The sequence below is a fragment of the Eucyclogobius newberryi genome, unplaced genomic scaffold (assembly GCF_026437365.1).
Source record: "Eucyclogobius newberryi isolate DKJ021-1_F unplaced genomic scaffold, fEucNew1.0.hap1 SCAF_7, whole genome shotgun sequence".
Lineage (NCBI taxonomy): Eukaryota > Metazoa > Chordata > Actinopteri > Gobiiformes > Gobiidae > Eucyclogobius > Eucyclogobius newberryi.
This window is the reverse complement of record NW_027316389.1, coordinates 24,499,610-24,518,432: the sequence shown is the minus strand read 5'-3', so window position 1 is coordinate 24,518,432 and position 18,823 is coordinate 24,499,610. Positions and strand designations below refer to the sequence as shown.

At 44.4% G+C, this 18,823-nt stretch overlaps 1 protein-coding gene across 1 annotated transcript; it reads left to right on the top strand.

Moving 5' to 3' along the window:
- Positions 1 to 1,681: 1,681 nt before the first annotated feature.
- saxo4 (stabilizer of axonemal microtubules 4) lies at positions 1,682 to 18,438 on the top strand. Its single transcript, XM_072434427.1, has 11 exons — positions 1,682 to 2,025; positions 2,094 to 2,193; positions 5,865 to 6,027; positions 6,100 to 6,145; positions 6,218 to 6,327; positions 6,405 to 6,470; positions 7,319 to 7,405; positions 7,474 to 7,539; positions 7,610 to 7,704; positions 8,689 to 8,757; positions 17,625 to 18,438. Exons 1-11 carry the CDS (start codon positions 1,785 to 1,787, stop codon positions 18,436 to 18,438), a joined length of 1,857 nt encoding a protein of 618 aa, XP_072290528.1. The 5' UTR covers positions 1,682 to 1,784.
- Positions 18,439 to 18,823: the final 385 nt, after the last annotated feature.

The window sequence follows — 18,823 nt, the reverse complement described above, 5'->3', positions numbered from 1 at the left end:
TTTTTTTTAAATCTCAATAACAATAATATAACAATTCAACAGAAATGTGCTAAAACATGTCTTTAGAGGTATGAATTGAGGTTTAGTTATCAGACAAGTGTGAAAAAACTCATCAAAAAAGTGCAGAAATATATAACTTATTTGAAAGTTTACAGCATAACGTTTTAATTAAAAAAAATGTCGAGGTTTGAGTAATAAACAACAAACATGATATTCAAATGTTGCATACCTTCAAAACAATATTCATGATATTTTCTAAATTTGCATATATTTAGTTACAGGTCAGATCTGCGGAGAGGCGCGGGCCACTCATGATAAGAATGCATGTTTTTTTTTTCTTTAGCATCAAAGATCAATAATTGCAACTATATAAGACAAACTGTGGAACATTCCAGGCAAAGCAATCTCAATAGAGACAAGCGGGTAGTGGACCCCCAACCAGAAAAGTGACTTCCATCTTTGATAATTACAGAGGTCCTTTAACATTCTGTCACACCATAATGCGATGCTGTTTGGGCAAACCTATATAAAGCCTTGAATCAAATGGGATAATTTTGGACCAGCGTCTGCTCCGTCTGTATGTGCATTTATAATTAGAAATGCCAATAATGTGCGTATTGTGCTTAAGAGAAAAGGAGCAGGAAATGAGACTGTCACTTTCAATGGGACGGGCGGTGCTCACAGTTATTTTTTTCGTGGAGATAATGAACAGTTCCAGACTTGGGCGCGACAGCACGTCAAGCAACAGAGACGCATGAACAGAAACTCTGGGCAACAGCTTGGTACGAACCAATGAGTGGCAGCGTGGGACAGATGGAGGAGAGAGGGAAGAGCGTGCAGGGATGTGACGGAGGTGAAGATGCAGCGTGTGTCCAAGAACATTGCATAAAAGACACACGTGAAATGTGGGAATTAAGTTAGACACATTGAACAACTTACTATCTATGGCCTGATCCTAACGCACTCATGCAAAATGTTTGATGGTTGTGGAGAGAAAGTGTAATACTGTGTACAGCTATAATATACTATATCTACTTCTGTGGCCACTGCCATTGCAATGAGCTATTCAAGTGGGAATCCATGTCATGTATCACCCCATGTACAACGTTGTGTTTAAAAAAAAAGAGTGCAGTCATCATTTACGATGTTTTTAGATGACACTGCTGGTATGCTCATGCGGCCTAATAAGGTAGGTGGCACATGTTTCTCTCCTGCTAACGGCCCTGCTAACTCTCACTCAGCTGGACATTTTTATCAACATTATCACATTTTGAGCCATCCATCATTTTATATAACCTTAATATCTTTATCCGAGCCGTTCTGGGACGGCAAGAGCCACATCACCACACTGCCATCCTGTGGCTGTGTGCACTTTACAGAGAAACACTGTCCGGCCCCATGTTAGTGATGTATAGGCTAATATGTGTGCCATTGTTTTGATTGGCCCCAGTCTGACCCCTACACGAATCACATTAGACAAAGAAAACAGGTGTTGAAATAATATTTTTTCAGTATTCTGATTCAGTTTATAATAGCCTAAGTGGTGTACATGAATTAGGCATATAAAAGGTTATTGATTCAGCCTTTGTATAGTATGTGCTCTAAATCGATTTTAAACCTCTGAATGACCAAACTGGAAAAACATTGCATATCCATTGTTCATTGTTATGGCTCTCCTAGCAACAGTTACCTGTTTACCTTTGAATATATGGCAGAATCCATATCCATTTCTAATTTCTACTGATACAGATACACATTATCATAAATAATAATAATAATAATATATGAAACATTATATATTTCACTTAAAGCAGGTGTACACAAAGTTGAAGTCTATAAATCTGAAACTATTTGTTGTGCTCTTGTGGTCATGGCACACATGGCCTGGAGTCACTCTGTTGTGCAGGGTTTCATTACAGCAGTCACAGATGGCAGAGCAGAGGACGACGAGCAATGTTGGAGCAACAGGCAACAGAAGCCGAATCACCAGCAGCACCATGCACTCCCCCAATCAGACTTTGAATGGTAAGAACAAATACACACAGTTCACAGTTCTTATAGGCACGTGGATGATGACACCTTTTGACTGTCAGTAAAGAGGTACCATCCAGGTGAATCGGGCTTCACATCCAACCAGCGGCTCGCTCTAGGATACCATCCCACTTTGGACCTCATTGACAACCCTCAATATGGGTAGGTCCCAGGCTGATGTTAATCTGTATCATTAACTTAGTCAAGTTAAATGTTATGCGGCTCCATTATCATCATCATCATCATCTCACAGGAGCAAACAGTAATTATAATTTAAAACAGTATATTCTAGTTATCAACATGTGCCAGACCAATTTATACTATTTAGTTTTCACTGAAAAAAATATGTATATATATATATATATATATATATATATATATATATATATATATATATATATATATATATATATATATAAATCCTTTGGGATTGAACCGACACCTTAACGTGGTGGAGGGGTTTGAGTGCCCGAATGATCCCGGGAGCTATGTTGTCGGGGGCTTCATGCCCCTGGTAGGGTCTCCCAAGGCAAACAGGTCCTAGGTGACGGGTCAGACAAAGATCGGTTCAGAAGCCTCTTATGACGACGACACAATCAAGGCAGTTCACGTCGCCCGGATCGGCGTCACCGGGGCCCCATCCTGGAGCCAGGCCTGGGATGGGTGCTCCATGGCGAGCGCCTGGTGGCCGGGTCTTACCCCACGGGGCCCGGCCGGGCACAGCCCGAAAGAGCGACGTGGGGCCGCCCTCCCGTGGGCCCACCACCCGCAGGAGGATCCATAAGGGGCCGGTGCAGAGAGATCTGGGCGGCAGTCGACGGCAGGGGCCTCGGCGACCAGATCTCCAGACACAGAGACTAACTCTGGGGACATGGAATGTCACCTCGCTGGGGGGGAAAGAGCCTGAGCTTGTGCGGGAGGTTGAGCGATACCGACTAGATATAGTCGGCCTCACCTCCACGCACAGTTTGGGCTCTGGAACCCATCTCCTCGAGAGGGGCTGGACGCTCCACTTCTCTGGTGTTGCCCGCGGGGAGAGGCGGCGGGCTGGTGTGGGCTTGCTGATAGCCCCTCAGCTCAGCCGCCACGTGTTGGAGTTTACCCCGGTGAACGAGAGGGTCGCGTCCCTCCGCCTTCGGGTGGGGGACAGGTCTCTCACTGTTGTGGCGGCCTACGGGCCGAACAGCAGTGCAGAGTACCCGGCCTTCTTGGAGTCCTTGGGAGGGGTATTGGACAGTGCACCGACCGGGGACTCCGTTGTTCTACTGGGGGACTTCAACGCCCACGTGGGCAATGACAGTGACACCTGGAGAGGGGTGATCGGGAAGAACGGCTTCCCCGATCTGAACCCGAGCGGTGTTCAGTTATTGGACTTCTGTGCTAGCCACGGATTGTCCATAACGAACACCATGTTCAAGCACAAGGGTGTCCATCAGTGCACGTGGCACCAGGACACCCTAGGCCGGAGGTCAATGATCGACTTAGTTGTCGTGTCATCAGACCTCCGGCCGCGTGTCTTGGACACTCGGGTGAAGAGAGGGGCAGAGTTGTCAACCGATCACCACCTGGTGGTGAGTTGGATCCGCTGGCGGAGGAGGAAGCCGGACAGACTTGGCAGACCCAAGCGCATTGTGAGGGTCTGTTGGGAACGTCTAGTGGAGCCCTCTGTCAGTAGGGTATTCAACTCGCACCTCCGGGAGAGCTTCTCCCATGTCCCGGGGGAGGCTGGGGACATTGAGTCCGAGTGGACCATGTTCTCCGCCTTCATTGTTGATGCGGCTGCTCGGAGCTGTGGTCGCAAGGTCTCCGGTGCCTGTCGTGGCGGCAACCCCCGAACCCGGTGGTGGACACCGGAAGTAAGGGATGCCGTCAGACTAAAGAAGGAGGCCTATCAGGCCACTCTGGCTTGTAGGTCTCCGGAGGTCATCGACGGGTATCGGCAGGCCAAGCGAGCCGCGGCTCGTGCTGTCGCAGAGGCAAAAACCCGGGCCTGGGAGGAGTTCGGGGAGGCCATGGAGGAGGACTATCGGTCGGCACCAAAGAAATTCTGGCAAACCGTCCGGCGCCTCAGGAAGGGGAAGCAGTGTCTCACAAACACCGTTTACGGTGCGGGTGGAGGCCTGCTGACCTCGACTGGGGATGTCGTCGGACGGTGGAAGGAATACTTTGAGGATCTCCTTAATCCCTCAGTCACGTCTTCTGAAGAGGAAGTAGAGACCGGGGACTCGGAGGCTGGCTCATCCATCACCCAAGCTGAAGTCACTGAGGTTGTCCGCAAACTCCTCGGTGGCAGGGCTCCGGGGGTGGATGAGATCCGCCCTGAGTACCTAAAGTATCTGGATGTTGTAGGACTGTCTTGGTTGACACGTCTCTGCAACATCGCGTGGCGTTCGGGGACCGTGCCTCTGGACTGGCAGACCGGGGTGGTGGTCCCTCTGTTCAAGAAGGGGGACCGGAGGGTGTGTTCCAACTACAGAGGGATCACACTCCTCAGCCTCCCGGGTAAGGTCTATTCCAAGGTACTGGAGAGGAGAATCCGACCGATAGTCGAACCTCGGATTCAGGAGGAGCAGAGTGGTTTTCGTCCCGGTCGTGGAACACTGGACCAGCTCTATACCCTCCATTGGGTGCTCGAGGGTTCATGGGAGTTTGCCCAACCAGTCCACATGTGCTTTGTGGATCTGGAGAAGGCTTTCGACCGTGTCCCTCGGGGTGTCCTTTGGGGGGTGCTCCGGGAGTACGGGGTCCGGGGCCCTTTGCTCAGGGCTGTCCGGTCCCTGTATGACCGGAGCAGGAGCTGTGTTCGCATTGCCGGCAGTAAGTCAGACCTGTTCCCAGTGCATGTTGGACTCCGCCAGGGCTGCCCTGTGTCACCGGTTCTGTTCATAATTTTTATGGACAGAATTTCTAGGCGCAGTCAGGGGTCGGAGGGGGTCCGGTTTGGGGACCACAGGATCTCATCTCTGCTGTTTGCAGACGATGTTGTCCTGATGGCTCCATCAAACCTGGACCTGCAACATGCACTGGGACGGTTTGCAGCCGAGTGTGAAGCGGCTGGGATGAGAATCAGCACCTCCAAATCCGAGGCCATGGTTCTCGACCGGAAAAAGGTGGCTTGCCCTCTCCAGGTGGGTGGGGTGTCCTTGCCCCAAGTGGAGGAGTTCAAGTATCTCGGGGTCTTGTTCACGAGTGAGGGAAGGATGGAGCGTGAGATCGACAGGCGGATCGGTGCAGCGGCTGCAGTGATGCAGTCGCTGCATCGGACCGTTGTGGTAAAGAGGGAGCTGAGCCGAAAGGCAAAGCTCTCTATTTACCGGTCGGTCTACGTTCCTACCCTCACCTATGGTCATGAGCTTTGGGTAGTGACCGAAAGAACAAGATCGCGGATACAAGCGGTCGAAATGAGTTTCCTCCGCCGGGTGGCTGGGCGCTCCCTTAGAGATAAGGTGAGGAGCTCGGCCACACGGGGGGAGCTCGGAGTAGAGCCGCTGCTCCTCCACGTCGAGAGGAGCCAGCTGAGGTGGCTCGGGCATCTGTTCCGGATGCCTCCTGGGCGCCTCCCTCGGGAGGTGTTTCAGGCATGTCCCACCGGGAAGAGGCCCCGGGGAAGACCCAGGACACGCTGGAGAGACTATGTCTCTCGGCTGGCCTGGGAACGCCTCGGGATCCCCCCGGAGGAGTTAGAGGAAGTGTCTGGGGAGAAGGAAGTCTGGGAGTCCCTGCTCAGACTGCTGCCCCCGCGACCCGGCCCCGGATAAAGCGGCAGAAGATGGATGGATGGATGGATATATCATATCACTTCGGCCATTCATTGTTGTGCTTTTTTTTTCTAGGTTACTTCTATTTGACAATTACATCACGCAGACCAAACGCCATTACCAGCCTTATGTTCATAATGATGGCTCTGGGTCTATACCAAGTCTCTATAACAAATTCAGAGAAAGTGGATTCTATCAGTTGAATTGTCCTCCTAAGCCACTGTGCCAGGATGAGAAGGTAATCAATGTTCTGTGTTCTGATTGTCTGCAAAACTATGACATGTGAAGGTTTTACAGCAGTTTTTTTCAGTCAGAATACCAAAGCCTTTATACGCCACATCCTCTAGTACCAAGACGTATGATTATACATATATATATTTATTTATTTATTTTTTCAGTACAATTTTAAATTTTTAATATATATATTGTTTTCGTGCTTCCAGAGACAATCATAAATGTGGGTCAAAAACAAGATTCTGGCTTCACAAAAGGAGAGGACCTGCAGATCAACACGTTTACAAGCAAAACCTGTTCCCTGGTTTGTATTTTCTCTATATTTTGATGCAATTGGCCTTCATTTAAGTTTAAAATCAAATTCATATGTTTTCATTGAAGCTTGAGCCGCGATTCCCCCACACCTCTGTAATGAAGATGGACTTTCCGGCTCCCTCTCATTCACAGGTAAACGTCAGCCGTTCCGAAGCACCAAAGAATATGCAACAAAAGGGCAGTAGTGGAAAGTATTTCACCGTGGATACTTTTACTGCACTACATTTAAGAGCAGTTATTTGTACTTTTCTTCTTCACTACATTTTAACATGACTGAAAGGACAAAATATTTAGTTTTTTGAGACTGTTTATCTTTATCTTGCATCAAAGGTTTTGAGTCCTGGTTTTGAGCAAAAATATTTGACACTTAAAATAATTATCATATATCTGTGTTTTTTCAACATACTTCAATACTGGAGTAGATTTTTATTTTTATTTGAGCACCATTTTTGTGCTCATTATCATGTTTAAGATTTTACAGAAAATGTTGCCAAATTTTCCTCAGTTATGACATAATGTTACTTCCTGGTTGGACATCAGCAGCAGATGCAAAGAATAAGGTAATTCCACAAAGGTTATCAACCATATTGTAATCAAGGGTCAAAATACATGTAAGTTACACAATTCTTAGGACTTGACAAATATTAATACCTGATAACACCTTTATTTTGTTAAATGGTTGTTTAAACTGTCAGATAATGTGTCCTGTGTACATTTTTCCAGCATTTTGGTTTGAATGTCACTTATTTATGACATCTTTCCTGTACTTTTATTTTGTCATTTTTCTTCTTTTCTACAAACTGCAACTTGACTAATATAAAACGATTTACCAGAGGTTCTATCCCACCACACAAATGCTAAAAACTAAACATGAAAACCTGTCACATGCACTTTAAATAACAACAAGGAGTGCTTCTTCCATCACTGATTATAAAGAGTGGGCCATAACGTAAGGCTTCAAAATTGTATATGTGTTTCAGGGGTCAAAGGTCACCCCCAAACTGAGCAGCCATTCATATCGAGAAACTGGCTACAGTCGAGGCACCAGCGCTCCTCTGGGCAGTCCAGTGAGTCACACGTATCTGTTTTTACGTTCTCACTTTCATAGATTTAATTATGTCATCTTCTCGATCAGAGCTCCCTCCTGCCTTCTCCATGGAGGACTCAAGCTCCCAGTCTTCTGAAGACCACAGGGAAAAAGGTCAGGTCCAGTTTACCATTGGATTCTTCTGTCATTGTGCCCTTTTGATCTGAGAGAAATTCTTTTGTAGGAGCCATCAGGGTTTCTCCACAATGCCCCGAACCACAGGACATTTCCTCTGACCCCACTGCACAGCTCCCATTTTCTCACACATTATGGCAATGTGTAAGTGCTTTTAGTGTCGCATGAGAACTCTTCTGTTATTCTTTTTATTACACATATATGTGAGGCTGTTGGCGAGGAGTGCACGGTGAATAGCCATCACACATCCAATAGACATCCAGCTCCAAATAGGGAACAAAAGAACGTTTAAGAAGCGACAGTGACAAAGTGACAAAGCAGACTGACAGAAAATAACTCTAACTGGTTCATGAGAGTAGTGTTAGTGGAAGTCATAATTAAGTCATAATAAAATAAAATGACAGTTAGTGGAAGCACTTGCCAATATCAAGTTATTTTCGGCATTATTTGTATTGGCCAAACAGACTAATGAGTAAAATTGGAATGGAGGAGAAATTAACATGCATATAGTATATCTTCGGGTCTGGGTAGGTTAGGCTAGGTGTCTTCATTCGTACCCTTGGGTAAATTGGTTTGCAATGATTAATAGACATCAAACATACATGCACACGTTATAAACATAATGGACATAATGGATTAATAACATTTTAACATTTTAAAATTGTGCCAAGTGAGCTCGTTTAAGAGGACAATAGCTGCTGGGATGAAACTCTCTCTATATCTTTTGGTCCTGCATTTTGGCACAACCAGTCTTAGCCCCGATGGCAGGTGTTGAAACAGAGCGTTCAGGGAGTGGCTCAGGTCCTGCATTTAGCATTAAGCTAAAAAAAATGATTACCAAATCATGCAATTAATTTTATATTCCAGATAAATACATTCTGTATATCATTTATTTAAAAGTGTAACATTAATTTGTGAACTTTGCTTTAACTTAAAATAGATTTATGGGCCTTTATAAATATCAGCATCAGCAAATATCGTCATCGGCAACAGCCGCAAGCCAAATATTGGCTTATAAAAATTCCATATTGGCCCATCCCTACTAGAAATTGAGAATTTAATTTGCTCAGATGAAAAACATTTATATTTATACTGAGAACAGACCTTTTATCTGACTGTTGTATTAAGGTTTGGTGCAGATTCTGGTCTGAGACCCAACTGGATGAAAAGTGGCTATAATTGTCGCGACACAAACAGGTATTCCTTTATACAGTAAATATCGTACACATCGCACTGAATTCACTCATCTGTGTTTCTTTCCCAGGGTATTGTTCAGGGATTAAACCTGTTCATAAAAGCAGTATAATGTGTTGAATGTGGTCCAGAGCGTCAATAAAGTTTGTCACCATATCCCTCTGGTCTTGTACTTTAAGTAGTTTTTATGAAACCTTATTATTACATGTACTTCACTATGAAAAAAACAAATCACTGGACACTGCACAAAGAGCCTGTGTCAAAGCTGATCATTTGCTGGTCTTTACAAAGTCCCTTTTGTGTGTGTGTGTGTGTGTGTGTGTGTGTGCGTGCGTGCGCGCACTCTTACACCTTCTTTTTTTTAAGATTACGTGTCATGTAGGCTTTATTGACAGGAAATCACAGTGTGAAATGGAGACATACATGTGCTGTGCCTTAACCACTCCACCACCGGGCAGCCCTACTTTTACCCCTTCTACTAAGCAACATCCATACAGCTGTTATTACCACTGCCGACATGAACAGCCTTTGCGACGCAGTAGATTTCTTGCATATGGTTAAGTAATGATTATCATATTTCATAATGTATCAGTTTCGTGCGGGGTTTAGACACAGGGTTACATGATCACAGTGATAAATATTTAAATGCTGGCATAAATATTTCAGTTATCTAATGAGTTTTGAGAAAGACAATGGCCTGTGAAGACAGAGGGTATTGGGTTACACAGGAGCCTCATGTGAATAATAAGAGCAGAGATGAGGAGCACACGCCCTGCTGTAGGTTTGAAGCAGGGCTAAAACGTGTCATTCAAAATACGCTTTCAAAGCTTCTGACTGCTACAAAACTGCCCCCCAGCTCATTTTTAGACATATGATGCTTTATTCTGCTAGTAATCAACTAGATAACTAAACAAAATGAAACAGACAAAACAAAAACATAATTTTTTCCATTTTGGTCCATTTTGTTCAGTGGAGTGTCATACCATAACAACACAGACGACACTACATCTCGCTGACAGCAGGTGAATATCCAGCCGAATCACTCTGTCAACTTTATTTATTTCTTTTTCCGATGCTCCTGCTGGTGCTTAGAATCAAGACCAAACATGGGGAATCAGCATTTCAGTTTTATGGAACTAAAACCTGGAACAGTTTGTCCGAGGTTGTGAGACAGGCCCTTACGCTGATAATGTTTAAATCTAAGTTCTGTTGAGCTACATAAGAGTGAGGGAATTATTTTGGTGTGATTATAATATGCTTCTATAATTCTAATTCACTTTGGGTTAGTAACATAAATGGGACCATCCCCAATATATTGATTCATTCCTGTTTAAGCTGTGGTACCTGATTTTCACTGTTTTTTTCACCAGCCACTCCACAGTGCAGCCAATCAGAGTGCTGCCTCCAGCTCTTTAGTACGACGGAGTATAAGGGCCAACCAAAAAAATAAAAATGCGGGGCACTACGAGAATAAAGTCATTAATTAATGACTTTTTTCTCGTTAATTAAGATAAGATAAGATAAGATAAGATAAGATATTCCTTTATTGTCCCACATGGGGAAATTTCATTGGTGCAACGCAGGTAGATACAGAGGTAGATACAGAAGAACAGATCACTTATAGGAAGTCTGAAAAACACTTTCAGTAGAAGATCTCCTATAAATAAATAAAAACTCCCATAGACAAATAAATAAATAAATACATAAATACCATTGCATGTGATCACGACAGTAATTGCACATGAATATGTGTCACGACAGCACATAGGTTGCACATGAATTGCACATGAATTCCAACAGCAATTGCACATATGACAGAATTGCACATGGTTAGGTCAGTATTGCGAGTGTTCAGTACTAACAGTTTTTGTTATAAAGTCTGACAGCAGCAGGAAGGAAAGACCTACGGAACCTTTCCTTCGCACATCGAGGGTGGATCAGTCTCTCACTGAAGCTGCTCTCCAGAGCGGAGAGAGTGTCCTGCAGGGGGTGACACTCATGGTCCAGCATAGATGTGAATCTAGCCAGGACACTTAACGAGATTTTTCTTGTTAATTAACGAGAAAAAAGTCATTAATAATGCCTTTTTTCTCATTAAATAACGAGAAAAATCTCATAATTCAAAGACTATAAAGGCAGATACGCGGTTCACTTTCAGCACCATGTTACGTGCTCCCCCCTCAGTGTTACATAATGGTACAGTCCAGTAACAGCGCTGTGTTTTGTATGTTTAAAGCTCTGAAGCTGATCTGCTCTGAGTCCAATCCATCTGTGGAGTCTTCATGACACAAACACACCACCACCAGGCAGGGCCGGCCCAGCCTATAAGCGAACTAAGCAGCCGCGTAGGGCCCCGAGGCGTTAATAGGGCCCCTAATCTGGCAACCCGTCGTAGCGCTGCTGGCACGGCAGCGCACACAGCGGTAACATAACGCACAAACCGCATTTATTTGTAATGACAATCTGGCAACCGAGACACCAGACCTGCGCTGATTGGGCAACTTCATTGTGCGCGAGCAGAACGAGAGCAAAACATAAACACAACACAACGTGGTCCCTGCGTGGTCCTCATGTCCAGAAGAATATATTTCCTGGTGCCGAAACACGAAAGAAGAAACTTCTTGACGATGTAAAGAAACTGCAAACTCAACAACACTCTCCACTTATTGAACTTCTCTTACAAAGAGACGGTTAATGCTGCTGTTTGAAACAACACGATTCTGTCACGTTAGTTCGCTCAGGCTGGAGGCGACGAGAGCTCTGCACCGCGCACAATAATATGTGTGAATGAAAGATAATAAGCTTCACATTTACACCAGCCCCGTAGTGTCAGCTGCAGGTGAGGCCGGTGAGGGGCCTCTATGCCCCGGGTCACTAAGAGGCGGAGATCCGGTCCAGACGAGCGCCGTCTCATCCAGAACCTCTGACGTGAGACTTTGGAGTGAACAGTGTGCGGCCCTGTCCCGGGCCCCCTGTCCCGGGCCCCTGAGCAGGGCCCCTGTGCAGCCTCAGTCAGAGATGAGCGGGTTTGAGTTTGCGTCCCTCTCTCTCACATCTCCATGTGTGAGATCAATCGTGACTCGTGATGTCTGTTTGACTTTGACTTCTTAAAGTGCAATAAGAGGAACGTAAAGGTTTATGCACGTAAGGTCCATCAGCCAATCACATCGCAGCATTGTTTCACACAGAGTCCAGTGTGTGATGTTCTGATCAGAACAAACATTTATATTGTAATTCACTTTTAATAGAGCAATAAAACATTTCAATTTATTTAAAAAGCATCATTAGACTATTTGTTATAAATTATAATAAATTGATAGTGAAAAATAAGGCAAGGCAAGGCAAGGCAAGGCAAGTTTATTTGTAGAGCACATTTCATACACAAGGCAATTCAAAGTGCTTCACAGCAGGAAAAATGCATTCAAATCACAAAGAAATTACAGAAATACAATAAAATTAACTAAATTAAAAATTATCAATCCAACTGATTTTCTAAACTAATAAAATCACAAACAAAAGAGAAGAGTGCAAAGAAAAAATCCTTTTAGTCATATGCGCAGCTAAACAAAACAGTTTTTAGCTTAGATTTGAACATTGTCAGAGTAGAAGCCTGTCTCACATCTTCAGGAAGACTGTTCCAGATTTTAGCTGCATAAAACTGAAACGCAGATTCCCCATGTTTTGTCCTGACTCTGGGCACCAGCAGGAGGCCGGTCCCTGAGGTCCTCAGAGTCCGAGATGGTTCATATGGCACTAACATATCCAAGATGTACTTTGGTGCTAGGCCATGGAGAGACTTGTACACAAGCAGAGCTGCTTTAAAGTCTATTCTCTGAGCCACAGGGAGCCAGTGCAGAGACCTGAGAACAGGACTAATGTGATCATACTTCCTGGTTCTAGTCAGGACCCGAGCAGCAGCGTTCTGGATGTACTGCAGCTGTTTTACAGCTCGTTTGGAGAGACCAGTGAGCAGGCCGTTACAGTAGTCTAATCTACTGGAGACAAACGCGTGGATAAGTCTCTCTAAATCTGGTTTTGACAGTATATTTTTGATTTTGGCAATGTTTTTTAGATGGTAAAAAGCTGCTGATGTTATTGATTTGACGTGGCTATTAAAGTTCAAGTCTGAGTCCATTATTACCCCCAGATTTCTAATTTGGTTTGTAGGTTTTAGAGCGAGACTCTGGAGGTGACCGCTAACACTTTCTCTTTGTTTCTGTGGGCCAAAAACGATTATTTCAGTCTTGTCTGAGTTCAGCTGGAGAAAGTTGTTTTGCATCCACAAACTGATCTGTTGGATGCAGTGACAGAGTGAATCTACTGGTCCATAGTCACCTGCCGATAGTGAAACATAGATCTGAGTGTCGTCTGCATAATTGTGATAGGACACATTTTCACTGCGTATCAACTGACCCAACGGCAGCATGTAGAGGTTGAACAGAAGGGGACCCAGGACTGACCCTTGGGGCACTCCACAGGTCAGGGTCATGTGGTCTGAGACACAGCTACCAATTTCAACAAAGTACTTCCTGTCTTCCAGATAGGACCTTAACCAGTTTAGGGCAGTGCCAGTGATGCCCACCCAGTCCTCTAGTCTCTGTAAGAGGATCCCATGATCGACAGTGTCAAAAGCAGCACTCAGATCTAACAGAATTAAGACTGAGGCTTTGCCCGTGTCAGTGTTCAGGCGGATGTCATTTGTCACCTTGACAAGAGCAGTCTCAGTGCTGTGATGAGGTCTAAAACCTGACTGAAAAACATCAAATGAGTTGTTTATTAAGAGGAAATCTGTGAGCTGCTGGTAAACAACCTTTTCAAGGACTTTGCCCCAAAATGGCAGATTAGAGATGGGCCGGTAATGACTCAGTACTGCGGCATCAAGACTGCTCTTCTTTAGGAGAGGCTTTATGACCGCAGTTTTCAAAGACATTGGGAATGTTCCAGATTGAAGCGACATGTTAACTATGTGAGTGAGTGGTGCTAACAAACTGTTCAGCACAGACTTTAGAAATTTGGTGGGTAACACATCAAGGCAGCATGTAGATGAACTCAGACTGGTGATGATCTCATGGACAGTTTTGTCAGTTACTGGTGCAAAGTGAGTCAGCTCTAAGTGTCTTGGTGGTTTTAGGGTAATTTTTTGCATTGTGGGATTTATAGCATTTTTAATGCCCTGAACTTTGTCATTAAAGAATAATGCAAACTCATTACACTTGGATGTGGAAATGAGTTCTAACGGCAGCTGAGCTGGAGGGTTTGTTAATCTGTTTACTGTGGCAAACAGGACACGCGAGTTGTTACTGCAGCTTCCAATTATTTCAGAAAAATATCTTTCCCTAGTTCTACATAAGATTAGGTTGTACATATTCAGCTTTTCTTTGTAAATCTCTTTTTGAACCTGGAGCTTTGACTTACGCCATTTCCGTTCGGCCCTGCGGCACTCCCTTTTCTGTGCCCTGACCGAATCATCATTTCTCCACGGCGCCTTCTGCTTATTTTTAACCATTTTAGCCTTTATAGGGGCGATGGTGTCCAGAACATTCAAAACACTAGATGTAACAGAGTTCAACAAATCATTTACATTAGAACATGAGACATTTTCGAAGTTTATCATTTCCATAAACAGTGCACCTGTGGCATCACTTATGTGTCTCCTCTGAACAACTGCAGGACCAACCGGAGGTTTGGGAGAAACAGACAGGTCAAAGAAGACACAGAAATGATCAGACAGAGCAACATCGATCACATTAACATTTGAAATATTTACCCCCTTTGTAATTATGAGATCTAGAGTGTGTCCTTTGCTGTGGGTGGGGCCTCTCACATGCTGAGTAAGACTGAAGGTTTCAAGGACAGCATCAAGCTCTTTAGCGTTTCTGTCACAAATATTATCAACATGCACATTGAAATCACCTGTAATGACCAAACCATCAAAGTCTGTGCATATGACTGAAAGCATCTCAGTAAAATCATCAATAAAACTTTGGCAGTGCTGGGGAGGCTTGTATAAAACAATGAAGAGAATGGATGGAGACCGTTTTAGCTCCATTTTAAAGGATACATACTCAAATGATGAAAACACCCCAAAAGACAACCTGCGGGTAATTATTTCATCTCTAAAGACAGCAGACATATTATGATTACGTCTGTTATAGAATAATACTATATATTTTTATACAAAAGTGGCAAAGTTGCAGAAACGCAGTCTCTTCACTAAAGCTAGGTTTGGACCTTCACTTCTCGTTCTGTTCATTCTCTGGGAATAACATGTTTGCACTGTTTTATCAGTGTTAATTGTTAATCAAGCAATGCTTATGCCATTTGTTTAATTTAATATAACTTGTTTTGTCACTTTGGCAAGAAGGAACAATTGGGAGCTGTAAAAGATAAATTAGTAAGGATAACTATTACTTTTACATTTTCAGTTAAAATGAATCAATTTGACCATAATTATTTTTCATAGCCAATATTGTATTGAGTAATTAAGTACACTAATGTATTAATAACTGGCTTTAGTCATTTTCTCCTGGCACAGTTTCATCACATCATCATTTTATAGCATTACAACCTCAACATTTTACTCTTACATTAATTTAAACTAATGTGCTAATGTGGCTGTAGACCCTTAACGCCCACAAATACGCCCAAAAACATTGTGGGATTTAAGTTATCAATATTTGAGCTTGTGAGGTGTTGAGAATAAACTAACTGGATGCCCTGGAGTTTTGGTGCGCTTTGTTTGCGTTGAAAAAAGTTCCCATATGTGAATTGTTTACTGACAATGGCAATAAAACTGATTCTGATGACGTGGTGAGGGGCCCCCAAATTTTTTTTCGCTTAGGGCCCCCTGAAGGCTTGGGCCGGCCCTGCCACCAGGACGCAAATGGCGCTTGGTTAAAAGTGAATACAAAAGCCCACAATAGATGTCGATCTTTATAATGTGGGTCTTTTAGACATTACAAACAATCATTTCCCCGGTGCAGTGTCACATGTCAGGTCCTGGACCTGTAACATGACGTACTCCGGTGTTGGTGCTCGCGTGTGTTGGAGCTCATGCCATGATGTATGGACGATGTATGGACGATGTATGGATGATGCATCTGGATGATGTATGGATGATGTATGGATGATGCATCTGGATGATGTATGGATGATGTATGGATGATGCGTGTGTGTAAAACATATCGCTTTTAGGCTGTGCCAAACACGATCCGGGCGTCAGGAGGAGCTGAGAGGAAGCGCAGACGTTCTGTGTGTTTTACTGAGTTTGTCCAAGGGATCACAAAAGGTTAGAATCCGGGCATAAAACTACCGCGGTGAAGTTAGTTTCACGTTGGACGTTGGACATTCGCCTCCGCAACTAGAGCGGGAGCTTCCTCTGAGTGTGCCCCGCCTGCAGTAGCTCGACGCGGGGAGCTGCGCGCTGAAGTGCCGCTTGGTACGCCAGTTAGGGACCAACTCTAAAGTACCGTTTGTTTAAAAATGTTATCTTAAAAAATATCAAACGTATTTATATTAAAAAAAAAACAATATTGAGCATGAATCCAAGTTGCTAATATTAGATGCATTAGTCCTTTTGGGCTGAAAATTTTCAGCTGAAGATTATTTTCAATAGGCTCCTAAATCAGCTAGCCTAGATAGTAAACGCTAAGTGATTATGGTAGTTTGAGTCTCCAGGTATCACACACACCTTTTACTTTTTTCAAATTAACCCTTTATAGATTTTTGAAAGAATTTTTTTTTCGTCAAAAATCAAGGATTCTTTTCAATAGCTCCTAAGTCAGCTGACCTAGAAAGTCAAACCCAAGTTATTATAGTAGTTGTGGTCTCCAGGTATCACGCACACCTTTTACTTTTTTCAAATTAACCCTTTATAGATTTTTAAGGAATATTTTTCATCAAAAAACAAGGATTCTTTTCAATAGCTCCTAAGTTGGCAAACCTAGATAGTAAATGCTAAGTGATTATAGTAGTTGTGGTCTCCAGGTATCACGCACACCTTTTACTTTTTCAAATTAACCCTTTGTAGATTTTTAAGGAATATTTTTCGTCAAAAAACAAGGATTCTTTTCAATAGCTTCTAAGTCAGCTGACCTAGAAAGTCAAACCCAAGTGATTATAGTAGTTGTGGTCTCCAGGTATCACGCACACCTTTTACTTTTTCAAATTAACCCTTTATAGATTTTTAAGGAATATTTTTTGTCAACAAAAAGGATTCTTTTCAATAGTTCCTAAGTCAGCTGACCTAGAAAGTCAAACCCAAGTTATTATAGTAGATTGAGTCTCCAGGTAACACGCACACGTTTTACTTTTTCAATTTAACCCTTTTTGAATTTTAAGGAATATTTTTCGCCAAAAATCAAGGATTATTTTAGCAGTTAGCAAACACCGTAGAGTTGCTGAACTGACTGATAAACGGTCAAGGAAACGGCCTGTGCTACTGGACCCTGGACCACAGAATGTCAGCAGAGCTTTAAGGCCTTAAAAGTCAAGCTCACCACGGCCCCGGTACTTTGCCTACTCTGACTTCTCCCTCCCATTCATTCTGGAGGTTGGTGCAAGTCATGCTGGATTGGAGGCAGTGCTCTCCTAGGACCAGGAAGGGAAGGTGCGACCTCTTGCGTACGCCAGTCGAGGCCTGCGCCCAATTGAGCGCAACATGTCCAACTACAGCTCCATGAAGCTAGAGTTGTTGGCCCTTAAGTGGGCCCTGACTGAGAAATTCAGGGAGTAACTGCTAGGACACAAATGCGTGATCTATATGGACAACAATCCCCTGAGTCATCCCTCCTCAGACACACTGGGAGCTGTTGAGCAGCGCTGGGCCGCCCAGTTGGCCTCTTTTGATTTTGAATCAAAATATCGTTCAGGTGTAAGTGTAACCAAAATGCCGACACTTTGTCTCGCCAGCCTGGCACTTCCTTACAGGAAGTGGCAACGGGAACTTGGGGCACATGTCTGCCTGGGCAGTTAAAACAAGCCCTACAAGGAATGGTTACACAGGCAACACAGTCCCTTGAGACTTTTCTACCGCAAGTTGCCCCTGCTGACCTCCGCGAGCTTCAGCAGTCTGACCCCGCCATACAGGAGATCCTGACCTTTTGGCAACAAAATCGACAGCCCACTCGTGAAGAGCGACGAGCCCTCTCTTCGACTGCCCTCTTAGTGCTGGCCCAGTGGGACCGCCTGGTAGAGTTAGAGGGGCTGCTGTATCGGCAGGTGTTTCGTCCTGACGGTGGTGGGGCTGTGTATCAACTCCTTCTGCCTAAAGCCTTGGTCCAGAATGTCCTCACCCAGGTCCATCAGGAGCATGGACACCAAGGAATAGAGAGGACTCTGGCCTTGCTGTGTTCCCGGTGCTATTGGCCAGGTATGTCACGGGAGGTAGCCCAATGTTGCCAGGCTTGCGAGAGATGTCAGCATGCAAAGGACAACCAATCGGTTCCTCACGCCTTTATGGGCCACTTACTGGCTTCACAGCCAAACGAGATCCTTGCTATCGACTTTACCCTGTTAGAGCAGACCTCCACTGGTCTGGAAAACGTTCTGGTCATGACTGACGTTTTTAGCAAATACACACTTGTAGTTCCAACCCGCAACAAGCACGCTTCCACTGTGGCGCAAGTCCTGGTCACAGAGTGGTTTGCAAAGTTTGGTGTGCCGGCACGCATACACTCGGACTAGGGACGAAACTTTGAGAGCACTCTCATCCAGCAGGTGTGTAAGCTGTATGAGATTACAAAGTCTCGGATATTGAACTATTGGCTATTGGCATGAGGCCATATTATCTGCCCCGGGAGTTCTCGCATGTGATTTTGATCGTAGTCTATGTGGCCCCGTCTGCCAATGCTGAATATGCTTGTGAAGCACTGCTCTCCTGCACTTGTAGGCTGCAAACACAGCATCCACAGGCTCTCTTCCTCATCTCTGGTGACTTTAACCACGCTTCTCCCTCTTCTGTTCTACCAACATACACCCAGTATGTCACCTGCCCCACCAGAAACAATAGAACATTGGACTTGTTTTTTGCCAACACCAAAGAGTCTTATTCTTCTTCCCCCCCTCCCTC

Bases quoted from the DNA above. Each gene is read 5' to 3' on its own strand.
- saxo4 (XM_072434427.1), top strand. From the start codon at position 1,785: ATGAAACATTATATATTTCACTTAAAGCAGGTGTACACAAAGTTGAAG. The intron at 6,328-6,404 runs GTTTGTATTTTC...TTTTCATTGAAG, and splicing joins CAAGCAAAACCTGTTCCCTG to CTTGAGCCGCGATTCCCCCA. The intron at 7,705-8,688 runs GTAAGTGCTTTT...TGTTGTATTAAG, and splicing joins CTCACACATTATGGCAATGT to GTTTGGTGCAGATTCTGGTC.